General features: G+C 34.7%; 4 protein-coding genes across 9 annotated transcripts in view; 2 read left to right on the top strand and 2 right to left on the bottom strand.

The window, feature by feature from the left end:
• Positions 1-4070, top strand: part of rhea (Talin_middle and talin-RS domain-containing protein rhea) — a 58649-nt gene extending 54579 nt beyond the window's left edge. For 2 of the 6 annotated variants that reach the window (XM_013320716.1, XM_013320723.1), the window contains 3 exons: positions 453-488; positions 1032-1199; positions 1596-4070. In XM_013320716.1, the coding sequence (XP_013176170.1) occupies positions 453-488; positions 1032-1199; positions 1596-2613 (1222 nt within the window). In that variant the 3' untranslated portion in view covers positions 2614-4070. Of the gene's footprint in view, positions 1-452; positions 489-1031; positions 1226-1595 lie in introns of all 6 variants that reach the window. The other 4 variants (XM_013320720.1, XM_013320718.1, XM_013320717.1 and 1 more) reach the window with 4 other exon arrangements.
• A 54-nt stretch (positions 4071-4124) lies between these two features.
• LOC106124246 (aldo-keto reductase AKR2E4) lies at positions 4125-7245 on the bottom strand. The gene is made up of 8 exons (XM_013320724.1): positions 7155-7245; positions 6883-6984; positions 6587-6697; positions 6291-6362; positions 5961-6077; positions 5623-5790; positions 5241-5444; positions 4125-5101 (listed from the first exon to the last, which is right to left on the bottom strand). The coding sequence occupies exons 1-8, from the start codon at positions 7200-7202 to the stop codon at positions 4910-4912; spliced, it is 1014 nt and encodes a 337-aa protein (XP_013176178.1). The 5' UTR covers positions 7203-7245; the 3' UTR covers positions 4125-4909.
• A 675-nt stretch (positions 7246-7920) lies between these two features.
• Positions 7921-10280, bottom strand: LOC106124247 (aldo-keto reductase AKR2E4-like). Its single transcript, XM_013320725.1, has 7 exons — positions 10186-10280; positions 9825-9935; positions 9346-9417; positions 9011-9127; positions 8702-8869; positions 8374-8577; positions 7921-8239 (listed from the first exon to the last, which is right to left on the bottom strand). The coding sequence occupies exons 1-7, from the start codon at positions 10228-10230 to the stop codon at positions 8048-8050; spliced, it is 909 nt and encodes a 302-aa protein (XP_013176179.1). The 5' UTR covers positions 10231-10280; the 3' UTR covers positions 7921-8047.
• Positions 10281-12469: 2189 nt separating this feature from the next.
• Positions 12470-17613, top strand: LOC106124434 (aldo-keto reductase AKR2E4-like). The gene is given in 8 exon segments (NM_001312376.1): positions 12470-12540; positions 15117-15212; positions 15550-15657; positions 15886-15957; positions 16053-16169; positions 16341-16508; positions 16735-16938; positions 17400-17613. Coding segments are annotated over 8 exon segments (1002 nt in total). The 5' UTR covers positions 12470-12492; the 3' UTR covers positions 17589-17613.
• Positions 17614-18000: the final 387 nt, after the last annotated feature.

Below are 18000 nucleotides of genomic sequence, written 5' to 3' on the forward strand. Positions count from 1 at the left end.
ACGGAGTCGCGGGCGACAGCTAGTAATATCCATTTGTTTTTTCATAAACTGAAAATGCTGAAACGCTCTAATAAATCTGCCAGAAGCTAATGTAACGCATGTAAGGCTTATACGCTTTCTGCAGATCATAAAATAATTTTAAGTTAGTTCTATTGACATGTAATTTTTAATTTGTAGTATTAATGTGGATTTCCAACAAGATTCAAGACTCTTTATTACTGATACGTTTCGCTTTTATTATTTTAATGTATTAACATTAACAGAAAAAAAGTGTAGAATAATTAGATTGTTTAATAAGGAAGTACTTTAGTTATGGAATGTCAGAGATCGATTTATAAAAAATAAACTATAGTAAATAGTATAAATAATCTAATAACTATACTATTTATATTGAAGTCTATATAACATTAGTAATAACTAAATAGATACTGAATTAATATTTCGTTTCGCAGAGAAAATACGAGCAATGATAGAACGATGAAACACGAGTAAGTCGCTGTAATAAGCTTCGGCTTACAATATTTGTTCCATGTGCGCTCGCAGCTTGCGCCCGCCGCGACCTCCGTACATCGTTCTGTACATATACATTACAGCTTTTACGTGTTATGTCTGCTACGGCCAGTGCTTCCCAAACTGTCTTATTTAAAAGATTTATGTACTAACTAAAAACTGTTTATTTACAAGTTATGTAAATATTTTAGTTTTGTAAAGTTTGGTACAAAGAGTGATTTGCCGTAATACGATGACGTCTGTATTTGGAATTAAAATTACACTTGACATTGAGCTATAAACAAGCAATTTAATTGAATTAAAATACTGCGTAGCTTCATATACATAATATATTATTGTTTAATGATAATTCGAAATTTTAAAATAATCATAATTTATTCCTAACATTATTATAATTTGAAGACTGACAGAAGGTTGGAAACCACTGGCTTAGACTAAGAAGTAGCGACTAACAACTAATGATTGTTTTTCTCTTTCTCCCTTCCTTAACCTGCATGCGGGTGATTAACCTAACCGAATAGGACGAGCGTGACGGAGGAGACGGTGGTCGTGAAGTCGTTGCAACTGCCGGAAGTGCGCACCGCCTATCTGGTCTCTGACGACGGCCCCGACGGCTCCAACGCCGAGCGCGTCTTCTACAAGAGGGAGCGGCCGCCGCCCCCGCCGCCGAGGCGCATTTCCCTCCTAAAGTACGAGGACAACGCTAGTTAATTGGGTTCGTTCTGGCTCTTCCATCCCTTGCGCACCGGACAGTCCGCAGACACCACCCACCTTCACCGGAAAAGTTAACTATTCGAACACCATCCAGACCTCACCCGCCATGTCTGTTATTTCGCATTTCAGAGACGACTTGTGCTAAAATCCTCTCTCATGTTCTCGTCGATTGGCCGATATGCTGTTTAATGTCATATATCCTATTTCCAAATAATAATTCTTTGATATTGTGATTAACTATTCTTCTAACGCATGACGCATGCCGGTGCCGGTTAATGCCTTCCTCTATTTTCGGTTGCGGGAAATTCATTGAATTATAATCGATTGCCCGCATGACGGACTAATAAGTAATCGAATTGCGAATATTACAGTTACGAGACCCGACTCTACGACACACCACGACCCGTTAACGAGTACGTTAAAACTGAGGAGCAACGCCAATACGAGTCCAATCAGTCCAGCCAGTATCAGTTCACTAAGCAGGAGCAACGGTTCGGGTATGATTCGCAAAAACTACCATCCCCTCTCAGTCCCAAGTTCAACGCCAGGGACTTAAAGTTCGAAGAACCTATCTACTCATCCCTCAAGAAGCCGACCACTCCTAAATCGCCATTTGACGGCGTCGGACAGACCTTCTCTGAACACCAGAAATCCACTGAAAACATCCCGGGCGGCGTCAAGCATTCCGAGTACTCAGTTAAAAGCGAATCATATCAAAGCTATCCGAAGACGGAGTTCATCTCGTCCGAAACCAGGCAGGAAGTTAAATCTCCCTTCACCACCTCCACGCCCACCAAGTACGAGAGCAACCAGTTCTCTGAATTCTCCAAGAATTCCATGGACTTAGTGAAAGCTCCGACGCCAACGTTCGAAAGAATATCTTCGCCGTATGGCAAGGAGGTGCACAGCTACGGTGGCCCCAACTACCATGAGGAGACCACCACTGAGGTTAAGGAGATACCGAACGGCACCCAGAAGATTACCACAACCAAAATCTATAGTTCGTCCCCAGTCAATATGACTAGTACCAGCACAAAATACGAACCGATCAAACTGGAAGGTATCGACGAGCTGTCGAAGTCGTTCGACAACGATTCTAGATACAGCACGTTGGATTCACGTTTCAACACGTTGGACTCGAAGCTGAGTTCTGACACGAGCCGGTCGTTCATGCGACCCTCGGAGTTTCAGTCCTCGGACTATCAGACGACCACTAGCGTATCGAAGGTGAAGAAACCTTCCGAGCTGGTGAAGGAAATCGATAGCTTGGACAAGAAGTTCTCCAAGCAAACTATCACATCGGAAACAATAGAGCGCAAGTCAGTTATGACAAGTTCGCATAAATCCGAAACCAGCTCTACAGTTACAAAGAAATTTGGCAACTTCTAAACTTGGCATCTATTTTGTCGTGTGTGTCGTTAACAGTTCTCTAACGCTTTAAGTGTATTTATTTATGTAAAGAAATGCATTTTATATAAAATTCAATAGTTGTTATAAAGATATAAACTGTATATTTAATAATATATTAATTTCCTTGTGATTATGGTGTTATAAAGAGCTACAAATACTATAGAAATATAGTCAAAAAATATAGTTGAAAAGTAAGTCTTTTTAAACTAAAATATTTATGTTACATTTTCACATTCTTTTATAATTGGATATTGGATCCAAAAATGAATTTTTTATACATTTATTTTAACATCAAATCACAAGGACTTAGTTGTAAGAAATAATCAGAGGTGCTATAATATTTTATTTATAGAACGTCGCAATGCAGTAGTGCCTGTATCTTATGGTACGTATATACCATATGGTACGATTAACCTATTTTTTTTTTATTTTATATTTTTAAAGATATATTGTAGTTGATCTTTTTATGATGTTTAAATCTGGGAACATACGACTATACCATTTTATATAAATTTTTCCTTTTATTGTAATCGTTGTCATCGTTTTTATACAATTAAAAAAAGAAATTGTGTCCACGGTATGTTATTGAACTGGTGTTGGTAATAAATGTCCATTGTATCAAGGAAATTTAAAAAAAGTATGTTCCCGGCTTTATAATTCACAAAGTGCTAACCCCATTGTGGGACCTTATTATTGATGCCTTTTATAGTTATTGAAGTCTAATATAGTATTTTGGCAGTTTTATACAAATTAAATAGCAGCTAAAAAGTTTTTACAACTTTGAAATTAGAAGGAAAATTCAAATGCCAACTAAAGGTTTGAATCCGATACAATACTGTTTTCTTAGGAAAACAGGACACATAGTACATAGTGATTCAAACCTATTTTATATTTGGTTATATTAAAATAATCATTGTGCCTTTAAAAAATCATTTATTAAAAATGTACAAATGAATGTTTTTTTTACATATAAATGAAATCAATATTACAATAAACTCGACCTCAAGACATGATGAAATATGTGCCATAGACAAGTACGTATAAGTTATGTAAAATATATTTTTGTTATAAAGTCTATTTTAGTAATAGTAATTGTTCGGTGCAATTTTTTTTATAATAAAATAACACTGTCTTATTAGTTAATATTTAATTCTTCGCTAAATTAAATGGTGCCTAAATTATTAGATCTACGTTTTTTACTTTTGCATGTGTTTTTCTATTTGCAATCTCTCAATGTTTGATTTTTATTGTAGAAATGGTAGTTTTGCACATAACTGGCAACTATATTTTTTTTTCATTTTTTGGTATGACGTATTTAGTAGTGTTTTTGTTCTTATCGTCTCGAGTTAGATATGGTTTTTATACATTAACATTTACTATATTAACATTGAAGCATGTTATTAATATTATAACAAATTGAATTAATAATTATTTAAGGACAAAAATTATATTTATAAATGTTTTTGTGCCTTAACCAAATTGAATTTTTGTTTTTTTATAAAAATACTTATTGTATGAAACTAATGATTAATTATAGGTTATAGGAAGATGCCCGCGAAAGCGATTCGTCCACTGAAGGTATTGAAACACCAATTCAAATAGGTTAGATGTGTACAATTTAAATTAATGCAGTGTTTTATAATTAGAAAAATATCTATTCTAAAAACTTGTTGCCAGCCTGTAGCCTCCGAAATAAAATAACACGAAGTAACACATTAGAAGTGTTGCCATAGTGAACATTTCGAATTCTACAGGTTGGTTTGTTAAGCAACTAATTATTTTTAATTTAAGTAAAATAAGGCTAACTATTGTGTCTTAATTCGTCTATGTAATCGTTTTATAATAACTCGAAGTAACCAAAATTAAAACTACTGCAGTGTTGAAGAGGTAGTTCTTTAGTATCACTGATATTGAATATTTATAGGACACCCTAAAGTAGTTGCTTAGTGTGAATAAGATACATAATATTATATGTAATAATCAATATTGTAATTATTTGGGTAGTAATATATTCTAATACATTCTCATTTTATCGTCAACAAACGCCAAATAATCAGTTTCGTTTAGTTTTCTATATCGTAATTATTAACTTGTTAATTTTATAATGAAGTTTTATTCGATTCTATTCTAGAACAACTGGTAGCTCGTAATTAATATATCTTAGTTGGGGCATTTTGTGGTATCTACACGAGTATGACTTATATGTAATAAAATATAACTAATTATAAACACTTTTTTATTTTCCATAATAATTCCCTTCGCCAGACAAATTCTATTACACCGTTGTGAATTCTCTGGTTAAGTAATAAGGTGAGTCGGACCAACTCTTGCCGCTTCTGTAGTTCACATCGAAGCCTCCCAGTGCGATCCTCTCCTTTGGTGACAGACCGAAATCGAATATGTCAATGTTTTCTTCTATTCTAGACTTCGTAATCGACTTTGGTATAGGAATGACGCCCAAATCGATCTGAAAATATAAAGTTTTTAGTCATCGATATTACCTTTGCTCATCAGTAATTCATTTCTCAACCTGCCCCTGTTTTTTTGTGGGTATTATCCAGTAGAGTCGGACAAAAGTACAGAAATTAATAAGTTTTCTACAGTACCAAATATCTCAGTATGATCTGCGGCACTGTCTTGTTGTGTGTTGCGGCGATTTGTCGCAGCAGTGGATCGTCGACGCGCGGCCCCGGCGCACCAGGCAGCGCGCGATCCGGGAACACTGACCCGAAAGGTGTGTAGCCCATTACTGTTATATCTTTCTCGCAACAGTAACGCAGCAACAACGGCTGCTGGATATTGAGGTTTACCTGAAAAAAGACTAGATTGAAATTGCCAGCATATGAGTAATTTAAACACCAACTAAATAACCTTAATTTAATTTATACTCCATTTCCCACCACGCAAATGATAAGGATATAGATGATGATAAAGAGATGATGAGTGGTGAAACCAACTTTGAAGAATCGAAATTCAAAAATAATTTACCTCAATCTGCGCCACTGCCGGCTTAATGCATGAGCTTTTGATGAGCCTATCCATCATGTGCGCGTTGAAGTTTGAGACGCCGATGGAGCGTGTGAGACCGCGTCGCCTAGCCTCCACCATGCCTTCCCATGTCTCCGTGTAGTCGGTCAGGTCAAAAGTGCCGTTTGCCTGAAATTATTACTTCCAATTTTCGGTGTAGTGTAGCGAGCTACCTCACATTCTGTTTATTTTAATGTTGAAACATTCTTTTTGGGAAAATAATAATTTAAATATACAAAAGTTGATCTACATCGATCGGGTCCCGCTTTCGAAAGTCATAAAAATGTTAAAGAACTCACAAATTGTCCGATAGGGAAGTGTATAAGAAACAAATCCACATAGTCCAAACCGAGTGCTTCCAGAGATTTTCGTAGAGCCGGTACTACGGCCTCGCGGGCGTGGGAGTCGCTCCAAAGCTTTTCGATTTATAAAATTTAATATTTATATTAATAATAAACCTACAAATTAATAAAAAAAGTATGTTCTTTTTGACTCGTCTGTGAATATCGTTACTCATTGGAGGAGTAAAGATTCTAAGGATTGTCGAGCCACATTATATGGGGTGAAAAGATTGAAAGAAAGGCCCAATGTTAGGTTTGTACATAATATATTCGGATAGTTCAACATACCTTTGTGCTAATAAACACATCTTCTCTCTTAATTACACCTTCACTGATCTTTCGTTTCACTCCCCGACCGACCTAGGTTGAAAAGTAAAAAAAGAATAAACAATTTGTGGATTATCGTGTTTTCGAATTGTTTTTAATTTCCCACCAATAAATTAAGGATGGAGAGAGAAAGAATAGTTAAGATGGTTCTCATGTACCACCCTCATCAGATGAAGCCCAAGCCGTTGCACTTACGTCTGCATTTTGTAAGGTCGTGGTACCATGAATTAGCCAAATATAAAAACTTAGTCTCTTACCGTTTTCTCGGTGCCATAGATGTAAGCTGTATCAAAAAGTCTATAGCCTGCGTCGATGGCCCAGCCCACTGCACGTTCCGAAGCTTCCTCGTCGACTGGGTTAATTATTGTCTAAATTCAAAATATTGAAAATTAAAAACAGTCAACAGTGCCAAATTTCAAAAACAGTAACATACAACCATTGCGACCTATTTAGGTAAAACAAACAAAGTAAAGTATAATATGGATTAGAAGTAACATCGTTAATTATCATGAAAAATTATTAAATTTAAAATGAATAAGAATAAAATACAAACTAAATTAGAAATTCCAAACCAAGTCCCTAAGCCTAAACTTGGCATACGCCGTCCATCATTTAGCTGATACGTTGGCGGTTGATTCTTCGACGCGTAGACAAACTAAAATTTAAATAACATTACGTTAAAAACATTTAGAATCGCGCTAAAATTATATTTTATGCAGTGGAGACACAGATGCAAAAAGCTAAACAAACACTTACTACTTTTATTACCAAAAATATCTAAATTGAACAAAATATAGACGAAAAAAGGGTAACATAAACACTTACTGCAACACTAGCTAAGTAGAATGACGTTAAAAGAATATTAAAAAACATAATTGCGAAGACTTTCCTGAATGAGTTAATTATTTTGACTCTTTCTTTTTATACAATCCATTAAAGCCTTTATATTAAAACTGTTTCAACTAACTCGAATGTATTACGATAATAAACGAATAATTACCGTTAAATCGTTTTTGGATTAAATAAATTATGTGGGGGGAGTAACCTTATTACAACCTTGAAACAAATTAGTTATATCCATAATGAGTAAATGTTATAAGTTATCGATAATGTGTACTGTAATCTTAGTTATCCTCCACAATAATAAATAAATAAAATAAATCATCAATACGTAATAACCAGCGAAGTTTTAATAAAAAAAGAACCATTGCTATATATTGGAAACATTATATTATAATAGAGCCAACATTTTTTTCCCGTAAAACATTTTTATTCAGATTTCTTAACACTTTTAGTTATTTTATAATAATAATAGAAGTAGGTACTCAATAGCTGGGTATTTTACCCTATTTCATGTATAATAAACAAAACATCTTCATCGCCTATGTATTAAAGTCGTTGAACTCAATATTTACAGAGACGAGCTGTCGCCCGCGACTCCGTCCTCGTGGCATTAAAAAAAACAGTTAGTCGCCTATGTGATCTTAGTGACTTTTTTCAACATCCATGCCAAATTTCATCGAGAGCCGTTGATCCGTTCTGGAGAAACCTTCAAAAAAACATCCATCCATCCATCAAAACATTCACATTTACAATATCAGTTTAATTTATTTATTTATTTCATACTCGTGTAAATGTTACTATAATTATCAAGACATTGTTTCATTTATATTTTATTACTACCAATAGTTAGCTAGCCGCATTCCAATCAAGTTATATTACAATGTAATTAATTCTCTGGTTGGGTAATAAGGTGAGTCCGACCAACTGTTGCCGCTTCTGTAGTTTACATCGTAGACTTCTAGTGCTTTCGTCTCCTCTGATGACAGATCGAAATCGAATATGTCAATATTTTCTTCTATTCTAGACTTCGTAATTGACTTTGGTATGGGAATGACGCCCAGATCGAACTGAAAAAGGTAAGTTTTAGTAATTAAAAGTCGTAATATCATCGCTGCTCATCAATAAGACTTATGTATCTACTTAATTTATTTCTCTGTGAGGCTGTTGTTTCTAATATCTAAGTAAGGTAAGTAAGAATTACCAAATATCTCAATATGATCTGCGGCACTGTCTTATTGTGTGTTGCGGCGATTTGTCGCAGCAGAGGATCGTCTACGCGCGGCCCCGGCGCCCCGGGCAGCGCGTTATCCGGGAACACTGACCCGAAAGGTGTGTAGCCCATTACTGTTATATCGTGCCCGCAACAGTAACGCAGCAACGACGGCTGCTGGATATTGAGGTTCACCTGAAAATAGACTAGATTGACATTGCCAGCATTGTTTGATACACGACCGAATTCTATTTAATTTATTTCTTAAATTTGCCACCACGAAACCAGCTTTAAAGAATCCAAATAAATAAAAATTTACCTCAATCTGCGCCACTGCCGGTTTAACGCATGAACTTTTAATAATCCTATCCATCATGTGCGCGTTGAAGTTTGAGACGCCGATGGAGCGTGTGAGGCCCTGCCGCCTGGCCTCCACCATGCCTTGCCACGTCTCCGTGTAGTCGGTCAAGTCATAGGTGCCGTTTGTCTGAAATTATTATTACATCTACCTTTCGTGTTAGTGTAACGAGTGACCTCACGTTCTGTCAACGTTTTTTCTTTGTGGTGAAAAATTGTACACATCGATAGGGTCAGTATTCGAAGATCATAAAAATGTTATATAACTCACAAATTGACCAATAGGAGTTTGTATGAGAAATAGATCCACATATTCCAAATCGAGAGCCTCCAGAGACTTGCGGAGAGCTGGCACAACGGCCGAGCGGGCATGGGAGTAGCTCCAAAGCTATAGAATTTAAAATTCAATTAACAATCTTACCTAGAAATCAATAAAATAGGCAGTGCTTTTTGAACCATCTCGTGGCTGTAGTAACTGATTAACTGGGTAAAGGGAACCATCGATGGTCAAGCCTCGGTGTTGATATATATATAGCCAGGATAAAGATAAAGCTAATACGGTTTGGGTCGCACGTATATAATTATTTAAATAGTCTAAAACCGTACCTTTGTGCTAATAAACACATCTTCTCTCTTAATTACACCTTCTCTGATCTTTTGTTTTAATCCACGACCCACCTATAAAGAATATTTTATACTGTTAGGAAGAAAATTCGACTTTTATGTTCCCTCACTAATCAACTTTGTAACGAAAGCTCGCCATTCCCGACAAAGGATTCTAACTAATAATTTCTAAAAATACCTAGATGTCATAACTTATGGATAGATAATTCGAAGCACGAAAGTGCTTCCGGAGTTCTTCGATTTGGCCTTTATTGGAATAAATTTCCTCCAAAATGATATTCAGAAAATCGACTCTAGATACAAAACTTGTGTAAAACATTTCATTTAAAGGTTATACGAGCATCTTGAATTACATTTCATTCTTATGTCATTGAACATATGATAAATTTAATAAAGATCTCAGAGACATATGACAATCCGCCTGACTGTGCAAGGTCGTCCTGTTTAACATTTTCGCTTACCGTTTTCTCAGTGCCATAAATGTAGGCCGTATCAAAGAGTCTATAGCCCGCGTCGATGGCCCAGCCCACTGCCCGCACCGACGCTTCCTCATCCACTGGCTTTAATGTGGTCTAAATTCCAAATATTGAGTCAATATAAACAAAGTACATAAACGCTTGATAACGTAATACATATGTAGGTCAAATTTGGGTCACAAAGATGGTGGCTAAGTAAATAATTATGATAGTTAACATCAAAGTAATCTTGAAAGGTTGGTTATCGCGTTAACATCTCCCTGTCCTTATCCCACTTATGTTGGGTCAGCGCACCAAGTTTTTGTCTTTTAAATTGATCAAAATTTAAATTGAATAAAATACAAACTAAATTTATAAATCCAAACCAAGTCCCTAAGCCGAAACTTGGCATACTTCTTCCATCATTGAGCTGGTACGTTGGCGGCTGATTTTTCGACGCGTAGGCACACTAAAATTTAAATTACATTTGGTAAGTAATAGGTTTTTATTTCACTTCAGGGATCGCTCTAAAACCATCTTTAATGCAGTAGAGACACAGATGCAAGAAGCTTAACAAATATTTAATACTTTAATTACCAAAAATAACAAAATTGAACAAAATATATACGAAAAAAAAGTAATATAATTCACTTACTGCAACAATAGCTAAGTAGAATGGCGATAAAAAGATATTTAAAAACATATTTGCGAATACTTTCTTGAACAAGTCACTTTGTTTGACTTGTTCTTTCAGACCATTAAAACGAGGGTTTATATTGAAAATGTCAAGCAATTAAACCTAATTTATTGTAATTAATAGTGAATAAATATACCTATCATTTTAGGCAAATCGCACTCTTAGGGAAAGTAACCTTATTTTGGCATTTAAGTAGTGATAAAAAAAAGTTTTCTCAATTGAAACCCAATTTATTTCATTTATCCATAATCATGTGCAAACATAATTAGAAGAAAAAAATCTCTTATGGAATAAAAAAATGCTTATTTTTGATAGGGAAATTGTTATCCTAATAAATCTTGGTAAAATTATTATACTAACATTTGTTCCTATAATACTTTTTAGACAGATCTACAAGTCCATCGTAAGACCTGTCGTATTGTACGGATCTGAATGTTGGGCCACCAAGGTTTCGGATGAAAGAAGATTGCATGTAGCTGAAATGCGTATGCTAAGATGGATGTGTGGTGTGACAAGGAAGGATAAAGTTAAAAATGTGTATATTAGAGAAAGTTTGAAAGTAGCGCCAGTGATCGAGAAATTGAGGAGTAAAAGATTAACGTGGTTTGGACATGTTATGAGGAGGGATGATGATGATATAAGCAAAAAAGTAATGAGATTGAATGTGGATGGCTACAAGGGTAGAGGAAGACCAAAAAAAGTATGGAATGACTGTGTGAAAGAGGATATGCGTAAGAAGGGGGTAGACTCGGATATGACGGCTGATAGAGATGTATGGAGGAGTAGTACATGCTGTGCCGACCCTCGATAGGGATAAGGGCAGGTTGATGAATACTTTTTATAATAGGTATATCCTTTTACACCTTTAGTTTTTTACAATGATAGTAGTTATGTAAAAAAATAATATATTATTTTATTCAGTAACATAGAAAAAAAAAGGTATTATCAACTAAAATGTCGTTGAACTCTTTATCTTGAATATTTTACAATCTTACTCCTGACTGATATTAAAAATGTGAATGTTTAGATGGATAGATGTTTGTTAGAAGGTATCTCCAGAACGACCGCATGGATCTCGCTGAAATTTGGCATAGATGTAGAAAATAGTCCGGAAGAATACATAGGCTACTTTTAAAGTTTATTTTTAATTCAGCGCCGAGGGAGTCGAGGGCGACAGCTAGTAACTAGTACTATTATACAATAATGGTGATTGCGCCTTTCAGTTGTTTTTGTAACACAGGATAGTCCTATATATAAATATGAATATTTATATATAGGACTATTATTATTCTTTATTCTATGTTTCAAGACATTTCTTTTTAATATGGATAAAGGGTGAGCGACGAAATACTTTTTTCTTTAATTTATGCACATCAGTGTTGTTTATATTTTTAAATTAGGAACAGACTACAGATTTTTTTACATTCCTGCCAAGAATCACACAAAAATCAATAATTAAAAAATAAGAAAAAAGTGCTTATTTGTTTAATACACATATTCTCCCTTAGAAATAAAAACACGAAATTGAAACTAAAGTGATGGAGAAGTTTTTTAAAATATCACGAAAGCATTCTCTGATTATTTTTTTTTTGTAGCAGAAGGGGTCAAGCGAGCAGCGGGAACACCGAGGTGTTCAACGACACCCATGGACATCAGCAATACCAGAGGAACCGCAGATGTGTTGCCTGCCTTTGAGATAAGTGCTCATTATGAGTAAAAAAGTAATGAACGATTTAAATATGTTTTATTTTTAATTTTGAGTTACTATTAAAATATTCTTCTTCGATCTTTAATTGAAAAATAAATTTAATGGTAAGCGACTTGGACGACTGGTAGGTTATCAACAATCGCCATTATAAAACTGTGTATGGAATAAGAATTCAATTTAAATTCAATTAATCTTGATAGAAGCAGTGTCCAGTTTCCCGCCATCTGCGGAACTGAGCGGTACTCTGTGAATCAACAACGATAAATAAAATGTTTGTGTACAAGTTATTCATATTTATCCTGACAATTTCGGCAACTGTAAGTTTTTAAATCATTATTCAAAGGAATATTAAACAACTTTATTTTAATTTGACGCTTGTTTTAACATTAGCTTTTACCTGCGACTTCGTCCGTCCGTTTTTAAAAATAAAACCTGTTTAGTGGCCTTTTTCCAGTCATTTGTTTACGTTTATACCAACCATTCAGATCTATACAGCATTCTGGTGATACCTTCGATCAATCCATCTAAACATTCATAGTATAGTATAGTCGTATATTCAAAAGCAGTGTAAGTATCCTATAACCATTTTGTTTTATCTTTATATCAAACAAATGATTAATGTCTATTATTACGTTTCTCTAAAACTGCTTAACGGATCTTGTTGAAATTTGCCACAAATGTAAATAGAATTCATTCCGTACAGTCGAAGTCGCGGGCAATAGCTAATATTTGCTAATTACTCAACGAGCTTCTAACGATAAAGTAACCTTCCTTGTAACTCATTACTTCACCGGTTCACCTCATCAAACAAGGCAATGCAAAAATCCTCATCAAACAAGGCTATGTTAAAAGCTTCTTCCATTCTTCAAACATATAATAGTTATGAAGCTGTTGTATTGGGTACTTGTTGCCAAGATGTATTTTAAAAATTAAAATGATAAGGCAAATTGGTCGCTGTAAGTTTTTGTCAGGTTTTTATGTAACTCGGAAAAATATTATTTACTAATTTAATTTATTTAATACCTGAGTTTTTATCTATAGTTAAAATATTCCTAATTTAAGGATGATACGACTGTTGATATAAATAATCTCATATAAACAAACTATATTATAGTCATGAATAAGAATTAGATAGAAGTAGTTAACAAATTCATCTACGAATAAAACCAGACTTGGGACTTAGGTCTCCAGATACTTTTATCTGAACTCATGTCTTTATCGAGAATTTGTTTCCAGTGAAATACACGTTTAGAAAACTAAACAAATCGTAGGGTTCCATTGCCGTACTATCTGAGCAAAAAGAGAGTGTTATCTGTTATTTTTAAATGAGAGTGTTAGTTAATGTTTGAGAAGTTGAAAATCACGTATACATAAGTTGTATGAGCAATTATTTTGGTATAAGCAAAACTCGAATACATCCCTTACTGGATCTCTATATAAGATGTAAGTATTTTCGAATGGGTCGGTTTATGATATGCGTAAGCTCGTATTCTCCATAAGAGGTGAACCTGTTTCTCTGCACCATAATTGCAAATAAATATAGAAACCTTTGGATAAATTTTCCATCAAGAGCACCGACGATACAAGGTCTACTGGTTTTGAATCAAGCCCATGTTTTTTTGTCATTACAGCTTTTTATTTGCTAATAGTCTTCTTGCATATTTTATGTAATAATGTTCATATATAAATTATTTTGCTTTCAAGACTGCCTTTGGAATATTGCCATGAATCTTTTCCTAGTATAAGCTCAAACGTGTTATATTTGGGGCTTTGTAGAAATGCTAAGGAAATCATCATAATTATCGGTGTCATCATCAGCTCACTATGTGTTTCCACTGAAGGGCTCGGAGCCTACCCTAAGTTAGTGGTGTCTAGACTATAGTGAACCACACTGTTCCAATGCGGCTTGATTGACTTCACACATATCTTCGAATTTCTACGCAGATATGTACAGGTAGCATCACAATGTGCTACCAAAATCATTTTCTCGTAAACTCTTCATCATAATATATAAAATAATATAGATTGGAAATTCAACAATCAATAATTCGACAGACATAAATAAAATTTACTTTGCAATCTAAAATTAATTCAAAGTTGATTGCTTCAAGAAGATTCAAAGTAAATTATAAAACAACATGCAAATCTAAAAGCCACGATCCTAATTAAATTTTCAAACAAGATTTATCCACATCAAGATGAGAGTTATTTACAACAGATAATGTACAGTCAGCTGCATAATTATTAAAACATTTAAAAAACTAGAAACTTGTATAATTCTTTGGTCGGAAACATATTGAAAGATATGTGAATACACATTTTTATAACCGAAGGCGTTTTTAACTTTCGAGGCTTTGTTAATGTAAATAAATTATGTAGATGACTGTACAACAATTATCTACGTCAATGTGTTTGGTTTAAGTTTCTTTTAGATTTACAGACTAATGCTAAAAAAAACTATTGTATTGACCTTCGATCACATTAACACTTAATGCGCTAAGCACTAGAAAGATTAATTTTTATAGTATGTAATTTATAAACGAGTCAGCAGCCATCAGAAATCACTTAATGACACAATTGCGGTTTTAGCTCCACTAGCGCTCTGGACAAGATTTCTACGCCGCCTTCTTTTTTAGTCTAGTCATGCCTTTGGGTAAGGAGGGTGAGTTTATCAGGGTTATGTGAACTGTGTTATTCGCAAACCTGGGCGGTCGCTCACCCCGCCCTACTCTATCGGTCATGTTGTGACATTTACAATAGGTTAGAAGGTTGCTGAAGCAATGTCTATCACGGACAAAATTAGAGGAGGAACAGTAAAAGGACATTTCCCTTTCCATACGCTTGATAAAAATACAGTTCTATAGAATTCAAAACCAACGAAAACTTTTGACAGGTGGCATTACCTTCTGGACCAATTCGAACATTTAAACTCAATGATGGACGAGTTATGCCAGGCTTTGGACTCGGTACTTGGCTGGGCTTTATATCGGTAAGAACACACACATAACAATATTATCTATATTACATATATTTTTATTGTTTTCTGTCTCTAAATTTATTTTTAGGAATATAAATATGCAGTAATTTGTGACTTTGTTGCCTGGACCAGACCGATTTTGAACTGAAGATACAATGTGTCGTATTGATTTTTAAATAATGTGTAACATACATAAAATAATACATTTTGATGTAGAAAGGAAATTTCGTTTCCGTTACCTCGCTCCTAACTCTTAGCGATTAAGTTCCCTGTATTAAATTTTGTGCCGTATAGATGTTATATGACTAATTCCAACGTATTTTTAACCTTTACTTACATTCTTCCAAAGACTTCTGGAAATAGTAAGAGTCAGGAAGTTGAAAATGCAGTAAAGTGGGCCATAGATGCTGGCTACAGACATATCGACACCGCCTCCATCTACGATACTGAGGACCAGGTAATTCTAAATCTATCAATGTCTAAAATAACCGTTAGTTTTCATTGCTCAGATAATAATATGGTTTTGTAATGTCGAACGATTCGAATCCAGGACCCGCATATTACAAGTCAAGTGCTTAACCCCTGAGCCCCCGACGTTCTACTTACGTTCGGCTTGCACAAACTTACTTTACCCTATTAGAGGCTACCTACTCTACTTCTTAAATAAAAAAAATCGTTTTACCAGGTTGGCAATGCTATCAACAAGAAAATAGCTGAGGGTGCTGTAAAGAGAGAAGATTTATTTGTTACCACAAAGGTGCGTTTTAAAGAAGTAGCATTTTTAGTTACTTGTCTTTACAAGCATTAATTGATATTGTGTCGTTTAAACATATTTTTATTTTACAATTACAGTTGTGGAACGACGCGCACGGTCGATATTCAGTGTTGCCAGCATTAAAAAACTCACTTAAAAAACTTAATTTGGATTACGTGGACATGTATCTTATGCACTGGCCAATAGCTCAGTATGTAAGTCGCATTTACTTTTTTTTACACTCCTTATTGAGTATGTTTTCCAAAGTAGTTCAAGAACCCAATCAATCCACAGAAGACGAACGAGAAAAAAGTATGGGTACTTTACATTGATTGAAGGCTTTTAAAGCGAGTACCACTCTTAATATTTTCGTTTTTTATTTCTAGTTAAATGGTACATTCTACGATGTGGATTATTTAGAGACTTGGGAAGCGATGATTGCAGTTCAGAAGAAAGGACTCGCCAAGTCCATCGGAGTCTCAAACTTTAACAAGGCAATGCTGGAGAGACTTATTTCTAACAGCAGTGTAAAACCCGCGAACTTGCAAGTAGAGGTACCTAATTTTTTGTTTTGATACGTGAAAAATGTTCGCTGAAAGTACTAAAAAGAAAACATTAAAATCCATGAAATTACTTTTATAAATAATCTATTAAAAGTTTATTTTCGTCAAGGAATTATGAAACATCAGAATCTCAACAAAAATATTTAAATTCTGTTTACAATAAGTTGACATCAACTCTGACTTTTGCCGTGTTACGTTATAAAGGTCATTATTTCAGATAAACTTAAACCTGCAACAACCAGAGCTGCTTGAGTACTGTAAAGAACAGAATATCGTAGTCACAGGTTACACTCCCTTCGGCTCCATATTCCCGAACAAAGCGAGGAGTGAAGCACCGCCACCGAGAGTAGATGACCCCAAGCTGGTGGACATCGCTAAGAAATACAATAAAACTGTGCCTCAAATTGTTTTGAGATATCTGGTGAGTATAAAAAATACTAGTCATTGTTGAAAATTTAATCTTTGTTTTTATTTCAATGGACTTACGAGCAACGATTCGCCAAAAAATATACGAACCGACGCCCATAGACATCCGCAACGCCAGAGGAACCGCAAATGCGTTGCCACCCTTTAGTGTTTTTGTTTTTTATTTTGCTGCATTAATATCATCATCAGCTCACAATACGTCCCCACTGAGGAGCTCGGAGGCTACCCTAAGTTAAAGATGACTAGGCCATAGCCAACCACGCTGGCCCAGTGCGGATTGTTGAATACAAGTAATTAAAAAAAAATTATGCGAGGATATGTTACTTGCGATGAACGTAGCAGTAAGATGTTGGTTGTTTCATTCTCTATAAAAAAATAAAGTAGAAACACAAAACAAAATACTTCTGTTGTGTTTTTTACTTTTCTTTACCGTAATATTTCTCCAACTTTTTTCAGGTGGAACTGAACATAATACCTATTCCCAAAACGATAACCAAGTCTAGAGTGGAACAGAATATTGATATCTTCAATTTTAAACTAACGCAAGAAGAGCGGGATCTATTTAAAAGTTACGACACAAACTACAGAACTATCGAACCTAAGATGTGGCAAGAATCTCCGTATTACCCTTTTGAAATGAAATAAAAGCACACATTTATGAATTTTTCCCGCTATTCTAAATATCTTCGATGACGTATTAAATTCTTTACCTGTTCGACGACGCCCGCCTTTTATTTTATGTTAAATAAATATTGACTTATTTACATTATTGTACATACGTAGAATCCGAGCCTTGTATCACATTACCACTTTATAATAGAGAGCGGGATTTTTGATATATTTTTAAGCGTGATTAATAAATAAGGGGGAACGTTGTCAGTTGAAATTTAACAAATTATTCAAGGTAAGATTGATGATTAAATATCTGATAGCAAATACCAATGTAAACGTCGTAGAATGCGTCCAACAAAAAATAATAATTTGTATAGCCCTTCTCTTATGCAAGATAAAACACATACTTAAACTGGCCTTTGTTTCGTCTTATGATAAAAACAAG

This window comes from Papilio xuthus, unplaced genomic scaffold (genome assembly GCF_000836235.2).
Source record: "Papilio xuthus unplaced genomic scaffold, Pxut_1.1 DF825946.1, whole genome shotgun sequence".
Lineage (NCBI taxonomy): Eukaryota > Metazoa > Arthropoda > Insecta > Lepidoptera > Papilionidae > Papilio > Papilio xuthus.